This window comes from Cyanistes caeruleus, chromosome 15, assembly GCF_971803275.1.
Source record: "Cyanistes caeruleus chromosome 15, bCyaCae1.hap1.1, whole genome shotgun sequence".
NCBI lineage: Eukaryota > Metazoa > Chordata > Aves > Passeriformes > Paridae > Cyanistes > Cyanistes caeruleus.
In genome coordinates this window covers 11,002,667-11,024,970 of record NC_141715.1, presented here as the reverse complement: position 1 = coordinate 11,024,970, position 22,304 = coordinate 11,002,667, and the positions used below count along the sequence as shown (strand labels likewise).

At 46.0% G+C, this 22,304-nt stretch overlaps 1 protein-coding gene across 21 annotated transcripts in view; it reads left to right on the top strand.

The window, feature by feature from the left end:
- The window catches only part of SEPTIN8 (septin 8), a 44,821-nt gene that overhangs the window by 8,483 nt on the left and 14,034 nt on the right, over positions 1-22,304 (top strand). For 5 of the 21 annotated variants that reach the window (XR_015276774.1, XM_086851972.1, XM_086851971.1 and 2 more), the window contains exons 2-9: positions 8,487-8,601; positions 11,399-11,594; positions 12,262-12,442; positions 17,483-17,644; positions 19,100-19,196; positions 19,549-19,717; positions 19,969-20,101; positions 21,109-21,299. Coding sequence is in view for 19 of the 21 variants with exons in the window: in XM_086851972.1 (XP_086708098.1) it covers positions 8,487-8,601; positions 11,399-11,594; positions 12,262-12,442; positions 17,483-17,644; positions 19,100-19,196; positions 19,549-19,717; positions 19,969-20,101; positions 21,109-21,299 (1,244 nt within the window). In the remaining 2 variants the exon portion in view is untranslated. Of the gene's footprint in view, positions 1-4,527; positions 4,703-8,486; positions 8,602-10,000; positions 10,127-10,229; positions 10,361-10,487; positions 10,651-11,398; positions 11,595-12,255; positions 12,443-17,482; positions 17,645-19,099; positions 19,197-19,548; positions 19,718-19,968; positions 20,102-21,108; positions 21,304-22,304 lie in introns of those variants that run through there. The other 16 variants (XR_002867762.2, XM_086851973.1, XM_086851970.1 and 13 more) reach the window with 7 other exon arrangements.

Genomic DNA, 22,304 nt, shown 5'->3' with positions numbered 1-22,304 from the left:
AAAGCAATTAAGGAGTTTGCCTAAGGAGTTCCTCCCTTCAAAGGAGCTTGGCTTTCTCACTTAAATCCCTGCCCACTTTCTTACCAGAGGAGGCTGCAGTGTGTGTTCAGCAGTGGGTTTCACTGGTGTGCAGCAGAGCCTTTGCTTCCCCAAGACTGCCCTGGAGCATATGGGACATTGTGAAATGTTGGCGCTGGACCAGCAATTTATTGAAATACTTGTTTTCTGTAGGTGCTGAGCATTGCACTTCACAATGCACCCACTGGTCACTTGCTGGTCTTAAAGTTCATGGATAGCTCTTAAAAATGTGTCCAAAAGTTAAAGGCAAGAACCACAGCTCCTGAGCCTTCTTGCTTCTGTAATATAAAGTGGCTCCGATTTTTACTTTGCATGTCTTGGTGGTGACTCCATATGTGGTTTCTTCAGTGACGTTTTTGCCTGACTGGAATGCAACTGGGAGCCAGGAGGGATATGAATAAAGGTTTGAGTGTCTGGGAAAAATTCTTGGCATTCTTAGAAGAGTGGTTGAACAAGGGGCGGGGGGGTGGGGTGGGGGGGTGGGCGGGGAATCACTGGGATTCCCCCATCACTGGGAATTGTGTTGGTTTAGTGTGAGGTTTTTGGGGAGACTCCACTGTATTGTTGCCTTTTACAGCACTGTAGGGTTGCTACAACAGGGAAAAACAACAGTTGTCCTCCCTGCACAGGCATAGAAGGCTCATTGTCTCAGATGCATCCTGGTTTACTGACCATGTACTACCACCAGAGAGTGGGCAGGAGGAGGAGGCAGCAGAGAAGATGAAGCTTTTCATCTTCTGTTATTGGTATGGTAAGACAAGTGGTAAATCAGCAGAAACTTCACATCTGTGAGCTTGTTTTTTCTTCCTTTCTTCTTTTCCCAGCCAGTTATTCAGTGCTCCATGATGGGGATCTGATATTACAAGCCCATGCTTAAGATTAACTGAAAACATTCAGAACTTTGTGTGTGCTTGCACTTTGCAAATCTCCTTGAGATTAGGTGCCATTTAGATGTGACAGTTTTAGCCTAAGAGGTGCTGAGAGCTCCACTGGCCAGCCCCAGCTGGGTGTGCTTCATTTTGTCTCCAGTGCCAAAGGCACCCACAAGGTCATGCCTACTCCACCTCTGTTGAGCCCTCTGTTAAGACTTAATATGCTTAGAATTCTCTCACTCTCAAATCTGGTCTCATTACCACTCTTGGACCATCTCCTTCTGCTTAATAGGCTGCAAAGTGCAATCTCATTCACTGATGCTGTTATACATATAATAGTCATTAGGGTGTGAGTACAAGGCAGGTAATATTTTCACGTGTGTTAGTGACTGTTTTGAATGTTGCTCACACCACAGAGGTGTTTTTTCTACATGAGGTGTGGTGTTGCTGTTAACTGCCCCTCAGCTCTGAGCTAGACAAAAGAGATTATTTTCTTCAAGGAAACATGAGTCTGTACTCACTGTTGTCGCTTTGCAAATGTCAAGTGGCATTTATTTGAGCCAGCATTCAGAGATGGAGAGATTCTCCTGAGAGAGGTAATTTGTCAAATTTTTCTGCATTGATCCAGAAGCTGGGCCAAGCCCCAAGGAGTGCCTAATGAACAAAGAAGCTGAATTTGGCTTCTGCCACTGTTTGCCCAAAGGTCTCTAGGCAAGTACTCAACTGCTCCATGACTCAGTGTACTTGTGAAATTATGTTAAGTGCCTTTGTAAGGAATCTTGCAGTGGTGGGCATTTAGGGGAAGTTGTGGGGTTGGGCTAGGGACCTACATGTGCTGGACCCTGAAGCAGCCCCTCTCTGTTTTGTGATTTGTGGAATTGCTGCCCGAAGTGCCCGGCCTGAGAGGGGCCAGGCAGTGCCTGCAGCTGGCACGGCAGGTGCTGCGGTACCGGGGCACAAGCCTGTACCTGGGATCAGCTTGCTCTGCTTGGATTGGATAAGCTGCCAAATATCACTCAGTCCTTTCTCTGCTCAGTTGCAAAATGAGCCTCCTTGCATCAGGATGGAATGATTTCCTGAGTTCATGTCTTTCCATGCAGGATACAAGGGAATAGCATCCTACAAATTCCACTAGTGTGTGTATTAATCTCTGTATTGCACACACTGTTGTGGATTGTGGATGGAGCATCAGGAGGGTGAAGTCATTGTTTTGTGCCCAGCAGCAGTCCCCAGCTGTGCCAGGTGCCGGGCCAGCCCCTTGGAGCAGCATCCATCCTGCCACAAAAGCTCTGCAGCAGCATCGTGGCCATGTGGGGCAGGGTTTGGAGAGCCTTCCCTGCTCTTCCTCCTGCTGCTCTCTGAGTCACTCTGGTGAGGAACCTACAATCTGCTAGCACTTCTTTTTCTTTTTGTTTTGATTTGACTGTAAATCAGAGGGGAGAGGATGTGTGTGTGCTCTGCATTTCGCTGTGTGCCTGGCACTCCATGTCCATGTGTTCCCTGCAGGGCAAAGCAATGCTCCCCTGGGAACAGCCAGTGCCACAGACCTGCTGCAAGGCATCAGTGTGACAGATTATGCCTGAACCCAGGCTGCAAAGCACTGGAGGATTTGTCATGGTGTAAGGTCAAGGTGACATCGAGGATTGAGGAATTTAGAAACAAAAGTGTGCCTCAGTAGTGGGAATTGAAGTGCTGTGGAAAAGTGCCATGCAGATGTCTTGTGTTGTTGCCTCTTTGTGTTTTCTAAGTGTGTGTGTGTGTAAAATGTAAATGGGAAAGCTCTGGAAAGAGAAGGACCTGAAATACAGCTGCTTAGTGAGCTCTTGGATAACACAAGCTTCTCCCTGTGTGGGGCTGGCATGTGGACAGCTGCAGCCTGGCCACCGATCTCAGAGTGGTGGTGCAGAGGTACTGGAGGGAGCATTTGGGAACAGCAGGCACCTTTGGGTTGAAGGTCACTGCTCAATTGTAAGCCCTATTCATGTAGCACAAAGGAGAGAAAACTTAATTTCCTCCCTTCTTTCCCTGTAGGACTTGGCTTGGAAAAATGTCAGCTGTTCATCTTTCTCATGTATGTTTTGTTGGGCTGTAGAAATGGGAAAGGGCAGCTCAGATACAGAAAAGTTCTGTGCTGTCCCTCAGGGTATACGTCCAGGAGTCATCACTGTTTATCAGCTAAACCATGTGATATTTTGTTTTCCTTCTTGGTTTTATTCACCAGTTGCTTATATGCTGATGAAGCTGGGCCCAGGGTTTACATTACAAGTCTCATCATGCAAGGTTCTTAAAAATAAGTATCACCATTTATGATTGTGGCATTCAATTACACTTCTGTTTACCCATATGCTTTTATCTGCATCATTCACGAAAAAAAGCCTGAGGGTTGGAAACACGAGCATATGTCACTAAGGAGAATTTTGTGGTGGGATTAATTGAAATAGGATGCTTTTAGAGATTTTTTTTTAAATTTTTTCTAACCAACTGATATCAGAATTATCTTCTCTATACAAGGTCCAGTCTATTTATAGTGCTCCTGGTGAAAGCAAAGGAATCAGGGGCAGCACATCTAAAAGGAGTAAGCTGCTCCACCCTGTACCAGGAGCCACAGCTAGGAATACTCTGCAGCTGAGGGGCAGCTAGCTGAACGTGGAGCTGGTCCCACTGCTGACATTCCCCTGCATTGTGCAGGCAGTGGTAAAACCACTTTTTCTGGAACAAGCTGCTAAAAAATGTAATGACACAGAGTGAAACTGATGCTGATTTGGAGGTAAGGCTTGAAGAGAAACTGATCAGGTTTTTATTTTTTGAAGAATCATAGGCACACCATTTGAAGCTGTAGCCGGTGCACTTCTCACAGGTTTCTTTAACACTGTCTATGCAGAGGAGCCTAATTAGTATGTGATGCTGTGTGGACCCTCTTATGGGGATTTGGTATCTCTGTGTTTCTTTGCTGCCTTTTCTTGTTTGACTTGCAGTAAAAGGCCAAATAACATATCATCTGCAGGGGTGTAGTCTGTGGCCAGCTGCCCACAGCAATACTGCTCCATCTTTCTGCCACAGGGCACAGCCTTGGCGACCCAGCTGGGGATGGGCTTAGAAGCTGATGTGGGTTTGAAGTGCAGTTCTTGGTTCCCTGGGCAGCTCTGTGCTGATGTGGCCACAAGAATGGGCTGGTGTGCCATTGTGCATCCCAAATGCATCCTCAGCAGCCAGCAGGGTGTGTCCAGGAGCTGAGGTGCATGGTGCATTGCTGCAAATTTTAAGCACTATGGTTGGAGGTTTTGTTTCAGTTCTTGTTGTGCTCAGCTAAATGTGTCCATCTATGCTACCAAGGACATGTCTGTCTTTCTGCTACATGTGAAAAAAAAGGTTCTGTCATGTTGCTGTCAAATTAGAGCTAAAGATTGATGTCCTTCTGGGATGGCTGTTGTTCCCGGGGCAATGCTTCCAGATGCCATTTCTGTGTCTGTTGCCTGGACAGAACATTTGTGAAAATATTTAAAAGACTTTGGATTTGAAAATACATAAATTCTGCTCTGACCTTATGGTGAATCTTTCATTTCCCACAAAATTCCAGATTCAAAATATGATTTATCCCCTTGGCTCTCTGCTTCAAGCCTGAAAACCAACTGAAAGCATAGAAATCATTGAAGAGCTTCAAAGACTGCAAGTAAAATCCTGGTAACTGCCCCATCATAGGATGTTATTAATGACCCAAGAAGAGATGTTCAGGGCTGCAGTGGCCATTTGAGGTGAGAGTTCCTACCTGGAGCTGTTGCAGGCTCTTAATTATCATGTTGTGTAATGATGAAATGGGCTTCAAGAAAGGCTGGCTGCCTTGTGGTTATTTGCAGCCCCAGGATGGGGTCCTGCCTGGTAAGAAGCAGTGGAATTGTCTCTACAGGCTGTGAGATGGAAGTGACCTGGTTGACACTGAGTGCTGTGAAGGGTAGGAGTGTTGCAAGGACCAGTGCAACTGGAAAGGGCAGGGCTGTGCTCCTGCTTGGCTCTTGCAGTGACTGCTCCCATCTGGCTCTGCAATATGACCTGCCCAGTTCCTGTCCTGCAAGGCAGTCTCATTGCTGGCACAAAGTATGGTGGAAGTTCTACTGAAATCCTTAGGTTTTGTTTAAAACAAACAAAAACACAAACACCCACTGCCACCCCCCTCACCTTGCTGCATTACTGCTGCCCTCATTTATTGCAGCATTCGTGTTCTGGATTGATTATTCATGCTGAGTTTGGCAGGCTGGCTGCTTCTGCTGGAAGGGGTTCTATTTGGAGTGTGACCTTGTGTTCACTAGCAGGTGAACTGTTTCAAGCTGTCCTTGAGCTACCCTGGCACGTGGGAGCTGGCTGAAAGGGCTGGTCATTTGGTGTTGCTCATCAGCATGTGGGCAAGTTCCTCTCCAGCACAGGTCCACACACCAGACTCCACAAGTGAGCAGTACTGGCTGTATTCACAAGACTGTCAGGTTTCCAAGCACAATGGATTGGAGGGAAAGAATAAAACAGTGAAAACTTTTTCTCCCCTTTCTTCATTCTCCTAGTCTTATTTCTTCCCAGGAACTGTTGCCATTGTTTATCCTAACACAGCAAAATCCTTTTGGAGCTGAATTATAGCTGAACACACTGCAAGCACAGCAAATGATTTTCTGCTTCAGTCTCAGCAGTGCCTTGAACTTGAACCAGGTTATTTCTGCTGCTTACAGAAACTGCATTTCAAGGTCACTGGCAAAAATTATTCCGCTGAAGTTTGGCTGGTTGGTTTAGCTTTTTGAGAGACAGCGAGCAGCTCTGAGTAGGTGTATTCCTGTCCTGTAGTGAACAGTGACTGAGTGCCAAAAAAAACAAGAGAAAAAGCCCTGTGTGGATGCATTTGTGTTTCCTACAGCCAAGATATGACTGAGTTCTCAATACAGCCTTGCCTGGCTGGAGCCCATTTAAATGCAGCTTTGCTGAACTGGAGCCTATTTTAAAATCTCGAGCAGTGGTGCTGCCTGTTGCCTGGAAACCTCCTCCCAGCCTCAGGCACTTTCAGCCTAATCATAGCCATCGGCAGCCTTTATTTATTTCCCATCCAAAATGTCATTCCAGGCTTCTGGTTTGTGGTTTTGTTTGCTTGTTTTTGTTTATTATTTAAAATGAAAAGACATAAAGTGTAAAAGTCAAACTCGGTGATTTTCTGTGGGAACAGCTTGCTTGGCTGTCACCGCATTGCAGTGGTGGGAACTGGCATTTTAAGCTCTGTAAAGTGGTGGCTCAGAGGGACATGGGGAAGATGAGAAGTGGGGGCTGAGAGATTGGGCTGAGAGCCTGAGGAAGCCCCCTGAGCTCAACTGGTGCCTGTGATGGCTTCCTGCACCTTGTGACTGTCACTAAAGGACACAAAATGATTCACACTACTACTTTCAGTGTTAGAACAAAAACCTGTGACTTTATTTCTTAATTCCAGTATTTATAGATTCTTGACAATGGCCAGGGACCAGGGATTGGATAATTAAGTTACCACTTTCCCTAGCACACTGGTCATGCGAAATGTCCATCAAAAGACGTTTCTTAGAAGGAATGCATAAACATCTATGTTTATAGTTACTTTCCTGAGAAAGTGGCTACAACTATGAAAACAAGATGAGAAGGCTTCATTTTCAGGGTGACAGTGACAGCCTCTTCCTCAAGGGGAAAACCAGACCTAATCAACTGAGTCTTTTCCCAGCACACACGTCCCACGTTCCCCTTCCCAGTGTGCTTGTACCACCCCATGTGAGATCCACAGCTCAGCATCTGGCTGACTGGAGCAGCACAGATTCACTTTTAAAACACCCTGTATCCTGAGGTCTGAGTTGTAGCATCTCCTTGTGCTGACAGATGAATGGAAGAAAATTAAACCTGGAGATCTCCCTGTCTTGGGGGCTGTTTTTAGTTTTAATTCACCTAAACTCTGGCCATCTCAACACAGTAATTGCTGACATCAGTTACACATGGAAACTTTAAATGATTGCTCTTTCTATTAAGTTAGTGAGTGTGATTGATCCTGATTGGACAGAATAGGATGGATCACAGGAGCCCAGCTATGATTCAGTTGTGGTTTTGTCCAGGGAGTCCCTTGGCAGAGCATTGGGCTAAAATCATCTGAAAGTGGGTAAAAAATCCTAAGCAGGACAGCCAGAAGGTTTTTTTGTTATTGTTTGTGGAAGTTATTTCAGCTGTTCACAAGTTGTTCTTGTGATTTAAATGGTTTATTTTACAAGGCTGAGAATATTTGTTCTACCAAAGGCAGAGCTAAAGGAGACTTTGACTCAAGATGCAGTTTAACGAAGGTTTGTGTTTTGTTTAGCAATCTTACTGCAGACACAGAGCAATACGCAATTGCACAGAGCAATTATTGCATCATTTATTTTCCTCTTGACTTCATTTAAGCTTGACAGGCACCTCAGGCTCGTCTCAGGGATGCTCTTGTCTCTCAGTCTTAATGCTGGGACATTAAGTTCCAATTGTCAGGAGCAGACAGAAGAACCAAAACCAAACCAAAGGCAGATGTTTTTTTCCATTCCCATCTTCTCTGTGTGCTGGTGATTGGGAAAAGCAATCAATTACCAAATTGTGACAGTGAATGAATCATGATTTATTCTCTGGAGTTTTATCTCCTTGCTTTTCTATGGGTGGGGAATAGTGCCTGAGGGGCACCAGAGATGGTGGTCTGGTCCCTGGATTCAGACATCATTGCTTAGTGGTGTAGAGAGGTGTGCATCTGTTGAAATTCCAAACTTTCCTGGTTTTAGCCACAAGAAAGAGAAATTATCCTTCTGTCAGCTCCTGTTTGCTGGACTTCATAGCTGCTTTCTGTATAGCACAGGTCACAGAGCTGCTGTCTCCTTGGATTTTGTTGTCTTAGTTCCTAAGCAAAGCCTCTACAGGTGATCAGCTTTTCTGGGGGAGGGAGGAAACAGACGGGAGAGCAAAGTGCACACGGGGGAGGCAGGAACAGGAACAGTAGAGGAATGGTGGAAAACTGTGCAGTCACAGATGGCAAAGCAAGAGGGTTCCTTGCCCTGCCTGTGCCACTGGCACCCCTAGAGCCTGAGTGAGCAAACCTCTCTGCTTGTTGCAATAGCAAAGAGGGAAAGACAAGTACTCGGGGAAAAATGCAGAGTCTGTCAAGCTGAATTCACTGCTGGAGGGTTTAAGAAAATAAAATACAAAAAAAGTCTAAGAGAAATGAATGCTAAAACACCATGATGGGTTTTCCCTTGCTAATCTCTCCCAGCTGGATGTAGTTGAAGCTCACAGGAGTGTTTTCTTTACTTTAGAGCCTGGTACCTTAGTTCTCCCAATTCCCCATGAAGATCAATATTTCACACCCTCTTTCCTGTTGTTGGTGGCTGTTGGGGGATTTGTGCTGTGGTGTGCCAAAATACAAGCTCTTGAGGGCACCATTGGGCTTTGCAGTGCCCAGGAGGGCGAGTGATCTTGGTCTCATCAATCTGATTTGCAATCTCAATGCAGTTTGCTAATCTGGCTTCTTCTCCCTGCCAGAATGAAGAGAAGAGGAACCTTTCCCTGGGGGGCCATGTGGGCTTCGACAGCCTCCCCGATCAGCTGGTCAGCAAGTCTGTCACACAAGGCTTCAGCTTCAACATCCTCTGTGTGGGTGAGCACGTCCTCTGGAAACAGGCATGGGGGGAGGTTGGGACCAGGATTTCTTGAATGTCCTGCTATGCCACAAGCCTTGTCAGTGGCTTAAACAAGTCAGAAATGCCGAGTTCTTAAAAAACACATTGAGTGAAACCAGGAGAATTTCTGTAATCAGTGGGGTATTGCTCATCATCTCTGCTCCAATAGTTTTACAGTAGTAGTGGGTCTAATGCTGGCCAAATGCCCATGCACCCACTAGAATTATTTATTCATTTTCTGTTGCAAGGTAGGATTAGGAGGAGAGCAAAGCAGGCTCAAACTTTAATGGGTATAAAGAAAACTTGATTAACAGAATTAAAAAAAAAAAAAAGAAAAGAAATCAGAATAAACCTTCAGAACACTTCTCGTCCCCACACACCCTCTTTTCTTTCCCACTGACAATGTAAAGAGACAAAACCTGGGACTTTCAGTCAGTTTACCACCTCTAAAATAAGTCTTTCTTCAGTTCTTTTAAAGAGGAGTCTCTCTTGCCATGCCATGGAGACCTCTCCACAAGAAAGAGTTCTCTAGTGGCTTCAATGTCACAGCGACTCAGCTGCCCAGGAAAGTAAAACCTGTTCACAATGTGAAAGTTCCTCCCATGAGTTACAGCTTTCCCACTGCTGTTTTCCTGGGCCATGTCAACTTTATGGGGTACTATTTTAAGTATGAGCTGCTCTAGCATGAAAGCAAAAGTTCTCTCCATCCATCTCTGGAAAACAGGTTTTCTTGTTCTTCTTCTATTCCTGGGCAAGGTTTTTCTTCTCTCTCTCATTTCTCTCTGTTTGAAGTTCTCACTGGATCACAGCCACTTCAGTATCATCTCACTTCAGCATGGGTGCCTCCATTCATGGCTGTGGTTACAGCACTACAAACCCCCAATGCATTCTATGAGTTACAGGGAAAAGAGTCTTATATATCAATTATATCTTCACCATAGCCTCACAAAAAAATTTCAGACCAAGACTAAGGCATCTCCTCGTTCTCCTTCCGTCTGGGATTTGACTTGTTCTTCACTGACCTTCATGTCCCATGTTGTTCTCTCTGTGTCTTCACTCTTCTTTTTTTTCTCACTCGAGAGAGGATTGATGTTTTCAAGTTTCATCTGTGCAGTGAAAGAATTAATATCTCCCCGGGCACGCTGATGTCCAAGTGATCTCTGCCGGACAGCGGCTGGAGCTGTTTACGGTGACCACGCTGTTGGGAGGCAGCTGGGATCTCAGCAGCCAGCCTAGGACTCAGCAGCAGCACACCACAAGCTGATGCCTTCCCTTCCCTTCCCCCTGCCCGGTGGTTTCTGGTGAAACTCAGCAGTGGCAGAATTTCAGGCGAGCTGCAGCCGGCCTGGCTGTGCTGGGGGAGTGGGGGAGCCCGGCCCGGCCGGGGCTGCAGCAGAGGCCGGGCCCGGCCCCGCCAGGCCCACGGGTCACGCTGTGGAGCGGGGCCTGCCCGGCCAGCGCCCAGGTACTGTTCAAAAGCCAGAAACAAGAGCCATTCCCGGGGTTGGTTCGGGTTTAAATGTGTTTTCCACAGATGTTTTAAGTTCTTTTAAGTGGTTTAACAGGTTGTCAATATTCAAACCAGCCAATTGATTTGTTCTGTCAGGTCCAAAGGAAGCTGCCAAGGTCATTACAGGGAACCACTTCCGTAACCGATGGATTTTCTCTTTTAGTAAAAACCAAGCTATGTTAAACCACAACAGAAGGATCAATGGAAGTCTGTATATAGTAAGATAAGTATTTCCATATGCAAACTGGGGTGGCTGGCATAAGTAGATTTTGCTGGATATGATTTCTAGGTAGATACAGTCAGATACACCATGGGCTGGTTTACATCTGAGTTACTTTAACTCTCACTGCACAGATGAAACTTCCAAAACATTGATCCTTTCTCAAGTGAGAGAAAAGGACAGAGTGAAGATACATAGAAAACAACATGAAGACACCAAGGTCAGTAAAGAAGGAGTCAAGTCCCAGATGGAAGGAGAATGAGGAAATGCCTTAGCATTGGGCTGAATGTTCTTTAGGTAAGGCCATGGAGATGAACTGTGATACACTAGAATATCCCCTTTAATAAAAAGTGTGGGGGGATGAAGTGTTCAAACTGTAGACAGGAGCAGAGGCATTCATAATGAAGCAAAGCAGATGTTGAAGTAGCTGTCATCCCATGAGAAGCTTGAACAGAAAGAGAGGTATGAGAGTGAAGACCCTCTGCCCCTGGGGAGAGAAGAAGACCACCTCTATTCCCAGAGATGATCTCAGAGGTAGATGAAGAGAACCTTTCCTTTGGCCAATGGACTGACCCCCTTCTAGGCCAATCTGGAAAATACCAATCTTTTTTTATCGTTTTGTTATCAGGAACAGCACTTCAAAGGCTTTTGGCTCACAAACACCTTGTCAGCCAAATATTCTGGGATGGAGGTTTTTGTGATGCATCCCAGGTATCCTTCAATAGCTACTAAAATTGTCCACTCCACAGCTTCTCTAGTGCAAAATCCTAAGCAAGGTCGGGGTCATAGAAAGCAAAATAGTGTGGTTTGCTGTGCTGATGTGTTTTGTGTGATACTGGGAGACAAGACCCAAGTGCTCTATGTTGTTTGCATTAAGCATGGGAGGCCTTCAAGAAGGCAGACACCTGTATGACAATTACACATCTGTCCACAATCAATTTGTGGTCTCCTTCCACAGTGTAATTTGGTTCTCTAATTAATGTGCTTTGAAGTACCTGTGGCAAATTCATGCTGCAGTGAGCTGATGATGGTTTGTCCTCCCTAGGTGAGACGGGCATTGGGAAATCCACGCTGATGAACACCCTCTTCAACACCACATTTGAGACAGAGGAAGCCAGTCACTATGAGAGCGTGGTTCGCTTGCAACCGCGCACCTATGACCTGCAGGAGAGCAATGTCCATCTGAAGCTGACCATTGTGGATGCGGTTGGATTTGGGGATCAGATAAATAAAGACGAAAGGCAGGTCTTGTGCCATCTGCTCGGCATTTCTGGGCTTGCCTGGTGCTTAGACATCAACTGCCTGCTGTTCCTTTTGCAGCGCTGCAGAAGTGTCTGTGTGTCTGTTAAAGGAGTCACTGCCTGTAGTGGTGCTGGTTCTGGGGACAAAGGGTAGAGGAAAATGGGTGAACAGCCATAAAGAGAGGTCACAGGAGGTCTTTCCAGAAGGAATTGCTATCTTACAGGAGCATGAGCTGTTAACCAGCTCTCCTCAGAGCAGGGTCAGGAATTATCTGTTCTGAACTTGTCTCATTTCACTATACAGACATCTTGTTCAAGCCTCAGGTAAAGGCTTTCTGGGATTTCAGGGTGTCTCCTTGGTCTTGTTGCGTTGCTACACTAAGGTGCATGAGCCCTGAAATCTGGGAAAAGTTTGATATGGCGAAGTAGTCATCTTTCTGTGCTCCACTGTCCTTAGATTTTGCAGTGCAGCCTCAAGAATCTCCACAACCTTTGGTTTATAAGGTCTGTGTGTAAAAGCTAAATTGTAAAGCTAAAGTGTTTGAGTCTTAGAACTTGTTGATAAGTGATACCATGGGATCATGTCTAGGAGAATTCCTTCAGCCTTTAGATGGTTAAGATTTGTGCTCCAGTAGCTGGTTTGCTAATGGGATGGTTTTAGTTACAGGCCAATCGTAGAGTACATTGATACGCAATTTGAAAACTATCTGCAAGAGGAGCTGAAAATCCGCCGGTCTCTCTTCAACTACCATGACACAAGGATTCATGTCTGCCTCTACTTCATCACTCCCACCGGGCATTCACTCAAGTCCTTGGACCTGGTGACAATGAAGAAGCTGGATAGCAAGGTAGGGGGTTGGAGACTATGGCCCCTCTTTCTGGAATGCTTCTGTAGGTACTGATTGTCATGTGGAAGGTTTTGTTCCTTCTATGCAAGTGCTGGACTCCTTCTTGCATAGCAGCTGAGCCACTTCTTAGGACTCTGGTAAAACTTTGTCTGGTCTGGTGGTTGCTGAGGTCCTGTGCTTGTTTTCTCACTTACTTTCCTGAAGAATGTCAGGAAAAGCCCATTTTCCAGTTGGTTGTGTAAATCCCTGAGTGTCCCTCTACTGTAAGAATCTCACCCAGATTAGCTGATATTTATCAATGCTATCAGCTGCAGCTCTATTGGGTTTTCAGGTGAGGATGCTTTACAGCTTTAGCAGTTAAATTGGGGAGTCCCCTTTGCTGCTGTGACCTGTCAGCAGGGACAGAGGGTTTGAAAGCCACCAAAACTGTAGTTGTCCTAAGGTGGTAGTCAGTGCTGAGGAGAAGCGTTGGCTGTGTGTGCTGGTGCACAGGGAGTGTGTGAGCTGTCACTGCTGGCAGTGCCAAGTGATTTGGATAGAAGATCACAGTAACTTCTTAAAGTATAGATATGATGAGGAATTTTGAAGGTCATAGGAATCCTAAAAGTGGGTCAAGAGAGGGTCTACAGGGGTGGTTTCTTTGTGCATTTTCTTTGTGTTTCTACAGGGGGTTAATTAGAGAACCCCCCTTAGGGGGCAGGGTGTTACCTAACCAATTACTTGCTTATATTCCTGCAGCTGGGAGCAAGTTTCTGACATAGTTTTGGGTGTTCCAGCTGGTTTCCAAGGAGCTGCAGGAGGCTTCAAAGGTCTCTTCTCTGGCCATTGTTCACGTGCAGCTCTGTTGGATTTTTCCTGGTGGGTTGAGTTCCCCTCATGCAGTCCCTGCTGCTTGCCCTCACCACCTAGGGCTCATGGCCTGCTTTTCCTTGGCCCCAGTCCAGAGCAAGCGCTGGCTTCTCATTGGAGTAGGCTGTTTGTAGCTTTAGTGGCTGTTACACTGACTTCATCAGGAATCCAAAAACTTTCCCTTAATAAACTTTTGTCTCTTGGTACTGTGCCAGCATTACATATTCCCAGAAATATTTTTGGAGGAAAGCTTTTGCACTATTCCCCTTGGTGCTGGTGGTCCCACAAAGCATTTCTCTCCTTCTCATTCCCTACTTTTCACATCTCCCTGTGGTTGCCTTTAATGTGGTCTTTTGGCGGTACCAAAATAAATTCTGTGCACAGATGAAAACTTTGTGCGCAGGCAAACTTTTTATATTTCCAAACTTCCACTTTAATAGCCTTCTCTGGAGTAATTTTATGCCTTGTTCACATTCCCCTTCTTGCCACAGCATGAGAACATTCTGGATTTCATGCTGTGGTGGCCTCACACAAGTGGGCACATGGAAATGAATAAGCAACTGGAGGCCATTGGTACTTTCTGGGCATCAGGGATTTATGTTGCATTTCTGCACCAGTATAATCCCAGCACCCATCAGAGTGCTTTCCAGGCACTTCCTGAAGGTTTGTGCATGGCAGTGCTGTGCCCCTTTCCCACTACAAATGAGCCATTTGTGCTGGGGATTGGTGTGTGGGCAGAGTGAGGCAAGGTGTCAGCAAAGCCCAGGCAGTTCTGCCCTCTCCAGATGGGAGCAGAGGTGGCATGCACTGGCTGATGTCTGCTGCTGTGTGCTGAACCTGCTGCTCTTCTTGGAGAGCTGTGTGTGGCCTTTGTTTTACAGCTCTCCAGTTGAAGAATGGAGCCTGTGGAGATGGAAGGTACACCAGAGGCAATGCTTTGCTCTGTGCTGGCTCAGCCTCTGGGGCTGGTCTAACAGGGAGTTTGTAGGACTGTGGCTCAGTTCTGCCTTTGCTTTAGCCCACGAGTGGCATGATGTGTGATCCTAGGCAGGCTTTTGATTGTCTATGACAATTTCAATAACCAGTCTTGCTTTTAGTGTAAAATTTGTGAGATCCGCTCTGGGTAAAGCTGTTTTGTAAACAGAATCTTCCATTGTACTGTAAGACAATATCTGTTTGGCTGAGCTCATGGCCAGCTGTTATCTGGGGTATTTAGTTACAGCCAGAGAGCAGAAGAGTCTTCAGAAGTGGTTGTAGGTAGAATTTGGCTGGCTGGCTGCTAGTGGGAAGCACATAGGGCCTGACAGCTGTAGACTTTCCACTGGGTTTAACCTGGGAAAAGAATTAGATAAATAATAGTGCATTTGTATCAGATGAGAAGATGATTTATTGAATTAAAACCAAGCCCTGTCATGGGAAATTGTGGCGCAGTGTGTGCATCCATAAGGGTCCAGAGGCTCGCTGCTTGTTCCTGGATGGTTTTCAGTCAGCATGTGCTGTTTGAGCTGTGGCTAACTGCCTGGCCTCCGAGAGATGATACATCCTAGGCAGGTGGGGATGCTTCAGGCAGCCTGTGCCTCAGCTCTTTGGCTTCCAAAGTAGGATTTGCCTGTTGGCTTCACTGCAACTTCCATTCAGGAACAGTTTGGATATGGGGAAAAATTCAGCTGTATTTCACAGGGCAGAGGTTTGCAGTCTTATTGCATCAACAGAATTATTTTCTACCAAATGACAAGTTCTTGTAAGTTTTATTTTTGGAGATGAGAGGGAACACTGGTCAGAAAGACTTGAGAAGGAGGTGCATTTTTGTCTGTGTGCATGGGAGTTCCCTGTCCTGTCTGAAGCACAGACTTCTTCTGGTCATAATTCCAGCTCCAGCAAAGCTCTCCTGGACTGACAGGCAAGGGGACACTGCACCCTGTCACATTCAGTAGGGTGACATGCCAGTAGTCAGCTGCATGATTTTATTACTAGATCTTTAAATAAAGACATCTATTTTATTCTTCCACCATTAGATACAAGAATGTTGCTCTAGGATTTTGCCTTCAACCCAAGATTATTTGTGTAAAAAGAGTGGACAGAGAACCCTCATGTAGTTCTGGCATTCCTTCCTTTTATTGAGGTTTTAAAACCTGTTCAGGAGGTGACTTCTCTAGCTAGATATATATCAGTTTGTCACTAATCTCAGTGCCACAGACTTGGCCTTTGCATGGAGGTGGGTGTGTGGAAGTTGCTTTGGGGAGGTAGAATTATACATGCAGTCCAGTAGCGTCTCATTGGTTTATTGTTTCCAAACAGTTCCATCCTTTCTCTGTATTGTGAAGGAACTAAACCCGTTCTAGACTTAGGCCTACACTCAAATGCCATATCCATGCCTCCCCAGTATTGATGTGGCTATTGATTATTGGAAACACAACTTGTAAAACCCCTTTGTGTTGTGAACTGTGTGTCAGCAGGTGTTCACTGAGTTGCTTTTCAAAGTACAGGAAATCTGTACTTTGCTGGTTGAGGGCACTCAAACCAGCCTTGGTTTGCGCTTTCTGTGAATAGTGCTGAGACCGTGGTGGTGACCACAGAGCCTGTCTCCTCTGTTGCTAGAAAGACACACCAGGCTCCAGGCTCTGCACCTCCTGCATTGCTGTAAGCAGGGCTGAACTGGTGCCCCTTGGAAAAAGAAGGGGAAATTGCTTGGGCCGAATGAAAAGGGTTGTGAGCCCCTGAGCTGACCCTTTTTCTGTGGGAGATGAGGAAGCCTCCTCAGCTTATAGCAGGTCAGGGAGACACTCAGCTGTGGTCATGGCTCTTTTACCTTTGAGCAGTTGACCTGCTGAGCAGTGGAATGAGCAGCAGGCCTTTTTCTGCAGGAGGCTGTGGTCCTTGGTAAAAGAGTCTTGGTCAGTGGCTGAGAAAAAGAGGAATTTATTCTCTCAGATACATTTGCAATGAGCAAATTTAGGCTATTTTCATTTGGAGTAAGTAGATGCTCTTATGTGTAGTGAATGCTAAACCACTAAACAGAGATAGGGGAAGGGGAGTGGCAGCGCGAGAGGAACCCAAGAAGTGTGGGAAAAACACTGAGCTACAAAGAACTTGTGCTGGGAAGGCAAAGCCATTTATTTTAATGGGCACCCACTGGAGACAAACTGGTTGCTATGAATTTCAGCTCTGTAGGACAAAAAGCGTTGGATGTTGGGAAATGTTAGATGGCAGATCAGACTTTCCCCTTATTTGTCTAAATTCTTGTGTTTCACTGCTATGAATTTGGCTGCTTTTCAGACAGACGAGTTCTGCTGTTTGTTTTAGCAGTGATTTGCAGTATCACACGTGGCTTTTCTGGGCACGGCAGCATTATCTAGCACAGGTTCCTGTGATAGATCAAGCCCCACTGTAACTCTCTTAAAGCATGAGGCCATAATGAACCCCATCATTCCTGATGGATGTGGGATGTGGCCCTTGTTTACTTTTGATCTTGGTGGGTACTGGACAGGGAGACCTCCCCACTGTGCAGCTTGTAGGTGGCTTTGAAGCCCAGGTGGATGAAGTTGTATGGGGTATAGTGACTGCTGGCTGATGTGAAACCAAAGTTGAGCAAGAACAGCATGAAAATAAATCTGTCTGCTGTATGGCACCATGCACCTTTCTCCATATAATCCATATGGTACCTCCAAGTTGCGATCCTCACCAAGAAGCTCATGGGGTCCTTGGAGAGGATCATCAGCTGCTGTGAGTGCATCTGAGGAATCTTTGCTCTTTGAGCATGGGAAGGCTTCACATCAGCTCAATGCATGTTTCATCCTTATGCTTGTCTTGTAAAACATCCTATTAGCACAGCTAGATGGATGGGTGACAGCTCAGATGGGACAGCTACACTGTGCCTGCCTCCCTCACGTGTGAAAGAAAACACACAGGCAAGAGCAGGGGCTTTGCTTTGCTCCCTGTGTACTTAATGCAGGGTATGTGGTTTATCTGAAGTCTTGCCAAGTCTAGTCAAGTGAGTCCTGGAAAACTCTTCCCTCTAGTGTTCAGCTGAGCTGGGCTGCAGCTCCTGTGTAAACAGAGCTCCAGGGTGATTTTAGGAGATGTAAAACAGCCAGTGGGGCAGGATCTGGGTCACCCCCAGGCTCAATACAGCTGCTCACCCAGCTGCTGCTCACCTGGGTGTTTGTCCTTCCTTCCTCCCTTGTGCTCTAGGTGAACATCATCCCAATTATTGCCAAAGCAGACACCATCTCCAAGAGCGAGCTGCACAAGTTCAAGATCAAGATCATGAGCGAGCTGGTCAGCAATGGAGTGCAGATCTATCAGTTCCCCACGGATGACGAGGCAGTGGCTGAGATCAACTCTGTGATGAATGTGCGTAATGCTGCCAGTTCCATCGCTGCTGAAAGTTGTGACAAATTAAATTGCTGCACAAAAACTCATTTGAAGGGAAAGTTTCATTGGAAATATCCAGACACTGAATCTGTTGGAAAGTCAAGCTGTGGGTCTCACAGATACCAAAGGCTGTTGCATACAGAATTAATTAAAATGTGGCTCATGTTTAATCTAGAGGCTCTCTGGAAAAACTTAGCTCTAGAATTTGTTTTATGAATTTTTGAAAAATACTTTCCTCAGAATTAATTCTGTCTTCTGTTCTTAGGCTACTTTGCAATTGAGGAAGAAGAAACTTTGAATAAAATGTGACAGTTAAGATTTACATTAGTCTTGTGACTTAAGGAGGCTGACCATAGAAAACTCAGTTTAAAGTAAAGAAGAAAAATTTTTAATCTCTATTTTGTCTTTTTTGAAATTCAGAGATTTAATTCAGACCTGACTGAAGCACATGCAAAAACACTTTCAAGCTTCCTGTCACCCAAATTAGAGTGCAGCTATGGCAGTAGAAACAACTGAAATATTTCCATGTTAATTTTATAAATCAAAAGTAGCTTTTTAATCAAAATTAATGTTTTCCTGCATAACTGTTTATGATTAAATGCTTTGTCCTTTTTTTCACCCTTCCCCCACCTTTTTTTTTTTTAATTCAGTCACCAGTTGGTTTCTGGGTGGACTAGATACATGTTTTCACTGTTAATAGCTCTTTTTTGCTGAAATAATGAAAAATTTGGAGGATTTGCTCTTACTTAAATACTTGCAAGCTGTGTGTATTGGGGAGAAAAATGGGAGTCATGCTTGCTTGGCTTTTTTATTTTTCCCTTCCTTCCTCCAATGAAAATATATTTGGCCACTTCTCTGTGAGTTACACACTTCTGGATCCATTTCTTTTTAAAAATGAAGGATTTTGTCAGCCTCCCTCTACTGAAGCACCACTCCGTGGCTCCTTCCTTGCAATCCCCAGGAGCGTGTCCTGTTTCCTCCCTATGCCTGATGCTTTGCAGACTTGGAGAGCAGCGAGTACACGTTGTATCCTGCACATGTCCCTTGCAGTGCTTCCACACTCACTGCTGTGCCAGGGCCTTTTTGTGGATGTCCCTGCCTGTGCTTTTAGCAAGGCAGGGAGTGCCCTGCTCCTGGTGCATGCAGCCTGACAGAGGGATAGAGCAGAGCAGTAATGATCATGGTGTTCCTACAATGTTCTCCAGCTGGTGCAGCTCAGACAGCATTGCTGGTAAGCTGTGATGTGGCCTGACACCACTCTCTGTAGTAATATCCCAGTTGGTAGTAGACATTGCTGCATGTATCAGAAATTGGTAGGTTCAAAGAAAACTCATGGAAGCAGCTCCTGTGCCTGGGTGAGGAGGAGCTAAGGGTCAGGCTGATCTCTGAGGGGTTACCCCATGCACTGAGTCCCTGCCCTTGGCTCTGTTTCAGGCTCATCTGCCCTTCGCTGTGGTCGGCAGCACAGAGGAGGTGAAAGTTGGGAACAAGCTGGTGCGAGCTCGGCAGTACCCGTGGGGAGTGGTGCAAGGTGAGGGGCTGCAAGTCCACCCCAAATATCCCTGTGTGTGCTCAGGCAAGCCTTGACACCTCCCCAGCTCTGCCCTCCACCAGCACCTCTGCATGAAGGTTCCCTGTGATAAGCAGTGCAGGCATGTCCCCTGCAGCCTTTTGTGGATTGGCTAGTCTTTCCTTTGAATTGCCATTCCTACCAACAGGTAGGAAGGTCAGCAGAAAACCCTGCATCCACATCCAGGGGTTGTGTTGTGCCCTGAGCAGAGCAACAGGCTCCTCAGGATGCAAGTATCTGGAGTCATTCATATGTGCCCTTATGTTCCCCCACCACACTGTAGTTTGCTGACTTGTCCCTTCACTTCTGTCAGTGGAGAACGAAAGTCACTGTGACTTTGTGAAGCTGCGGGAAATGCTGATTCGGGTCAACATGGAGGATCTGCGGGAGCAGACCCACACCCGCCACTACGAGCTCTACCGGAGGTGCAAACTGGAGGAGATGGGTTTCAAGGACACAGATCCAGACAACCAGCCCTTCAGGTGAGTGGCCTTCACATCTAGCATCAATTTAGAGTGAGAGTTTGGTACTGACTGCCTCAAAAAGTGGGAGGTTCGTAGATGAAATCCACAGTGCCGGGCTGGAAAGTACCAGCACTGGGTTTAAACTTTGCAGCTGATTTGGATGTTCCTTTCCTGCCTGTTTTTCTAAACAACACAGACAGGCATGCATTTCCCCATCCCTAAGTCATCAGTGTTCAGAGAGTCTGGATTTCATTTGCTTTCTTTCCCAGCCTCCAAGAAACATACGAGACCAAAAGGAAAGAGTTCTTGGGTGAGCTCCAGAGGAAAGAGGAAGAAATGAGACAAATGTTTGTTAACAAAGTCAAGGAGACAGAGGCAGAGCTGAAGGAGAAGGAGAGAGAGGTGGGTGTGCCAAAAAGAACTCAAACTACAGCCAGCAGGGAATCTGTGTCTGAGCAATTCATGAATCCTGGAAAGCACATTCCAGCAAACCTCACCAGCCAAAGCACAAACACATCACTGGTTTAGGTGCCTCAGAAATTACTCTTCCTTGTCCTGTGTTTAGAGGTTTAGATTTGCTAATTTTTTTTGTTTCCTGGCCAGTGCACCAAATAATGTGGGTTTCAGCACTGGCCAAAATCACTGGTGCACTTTTACTCATTTCTTGCTGTGAGATATGCATTAGGAGGAGAGCAAAACAGGCTCAAAACTTAAAAGGTATAAAGAAACTTTATTAATAGAACTAAAAGAATAAGGAGAATCAGAATAAAACCTTCAGAACACTTTTCTTCCCCCTGCCTCTCAGAGAAACCACTTTCATGGGTGGTTTTTACTTCTTCCCCAAATGTCAATCCATGCAAAACCAGCACACTGTGCCACATGGAAATATGGCTGCTGTCTGGGGAGTGAAAGCCAGTGGCAGGAAGTTTAGGTGAGCAACCTTGTCAGAGACTTCCCACTTGTGGTTCACTGGACAGCAGAGTAAAGGGGGCAGCCGGGCTGGGATCCCCAGTCAAAGTGAGTCTACTAGAGTCCGCAGTGTAAGGCCCCAGGAAGTAGCTGTGACTGGGGAGGAATTAAATGGACCATCCTCAGAACTCGTGAGGAACAAAAGTTCCTAATAGCTCCTACTAGTCCAAAAATTCCTGCAGTGTCCCCAGCCCCTGTGCAGGGATGCAGGCTGAGCCAAAATCCCCTGTGCTCATCTCCATGGCTCATGCTGCCTCTGGTTTGCTGTGTGGTGTCAGGCAGAGCTAAATTTATTGTGTCTTCCCTGCTTTTGGTGGGCACTGGGTGCTGTATTCTACCATCAGATTGGTCCCTGTGGTGGGGGGTGTGAGAGGGCTCCTGGGGCAGGATTAGCACAGCCAAAATGAGCTGAATGCAATGCTGAGTCTGTCTCCTACCAGCTGCATGAGAAGTTTGAGCACTTAAAAAGGATACATCAGGAAGAGAAAAGGAAGGTGGAGGAGAAAAGGAGGGAGCTGGAGGAAGAGATGAATGCCTTCAACAGGCGGAAAGTCGCAGTGGAAACCTTGCAGTCCCAATCCTTGCAGGCTACGTCACAGCAGCCTCTGAAGAAGGACAAAGACAAGAAAAAGTAAGTGTCTGAACTGAAGTCTTCCTCCTCTGCCACTGGAAAGCTGGGAGTCTGCTCAGATGCTTTAGTATTTGGTCAGTTGTTTAATCATCATACAGAAAAGGGGATTTTGGAATCCTAACTCACATCCTTCTGGTTCTTTGCTTAAAGCAGAGGAGAGGTGGAGCTCCTTCTGTGCCCAAGCACTGCCCAGAGAAGCCTGGGTAGCTGCAGGGGGGAGGGATTTGCAATCTGGGGCCATTCTCTAAAGGCTGATGGTCCCATGGGGTTCACTCTTGCCTCTTTGACAGCCAATGCAGGTTGTGAAATGGGGCTCCAAGGCACAGTTCTGATTACAAGAAAATTCTTTTCCCCTAAAGGCAGAGTTCTTACCTTAGCTTGCTGCACATTAATTGACATTGCTGAAGCTAGCAGGAGCAAGGGTATATAAATATTGCTGATCCAGCCACCTGATTGTGTAATGATAGACCAGGAATGGGACAAACACGTTTAAAAAGAAAAGATGTTGCGGGGGTTATCCTGCTTCCAATCAAGCCAGTCTCTAAGGAACACTGTCTGGGGAGCAAAATAAGGAACACTGTCATGGAAACTGGTAATTCTGCTATTGCAGCATATTTTGTTACTTCCCCTGGCATGAAGGAGCTCAAGAGTCAGAACTGCATTCTGTTGAACCCAGAGCAGGCTGGTGATAAGGCTTTCTGAGCCTCTTAATGATGGCAAGAAAAAAAGACCATGAAGAATAGCAACACCCAATTTTGTGCTTGACAGCACAGCATTCAGCTTCTCACTGCTGATGAGAACTTGAGGTCTGTTGTTTCCCTGCTGTGAACTGCAGCACCAGAGGAGCTCATTCTGTGTACTGAGATCCTAGCAATTTGTTTCTTCCTGTGGAAGATAACAGGGTAGATTATTTGAGTATTTCGTTGGAATGTAAATGTCTTGCTGCTCTCTTCTGCAGATTGGTTGACATGCTCTGGGCATGGCCTACCTCACACATAGTGTCTA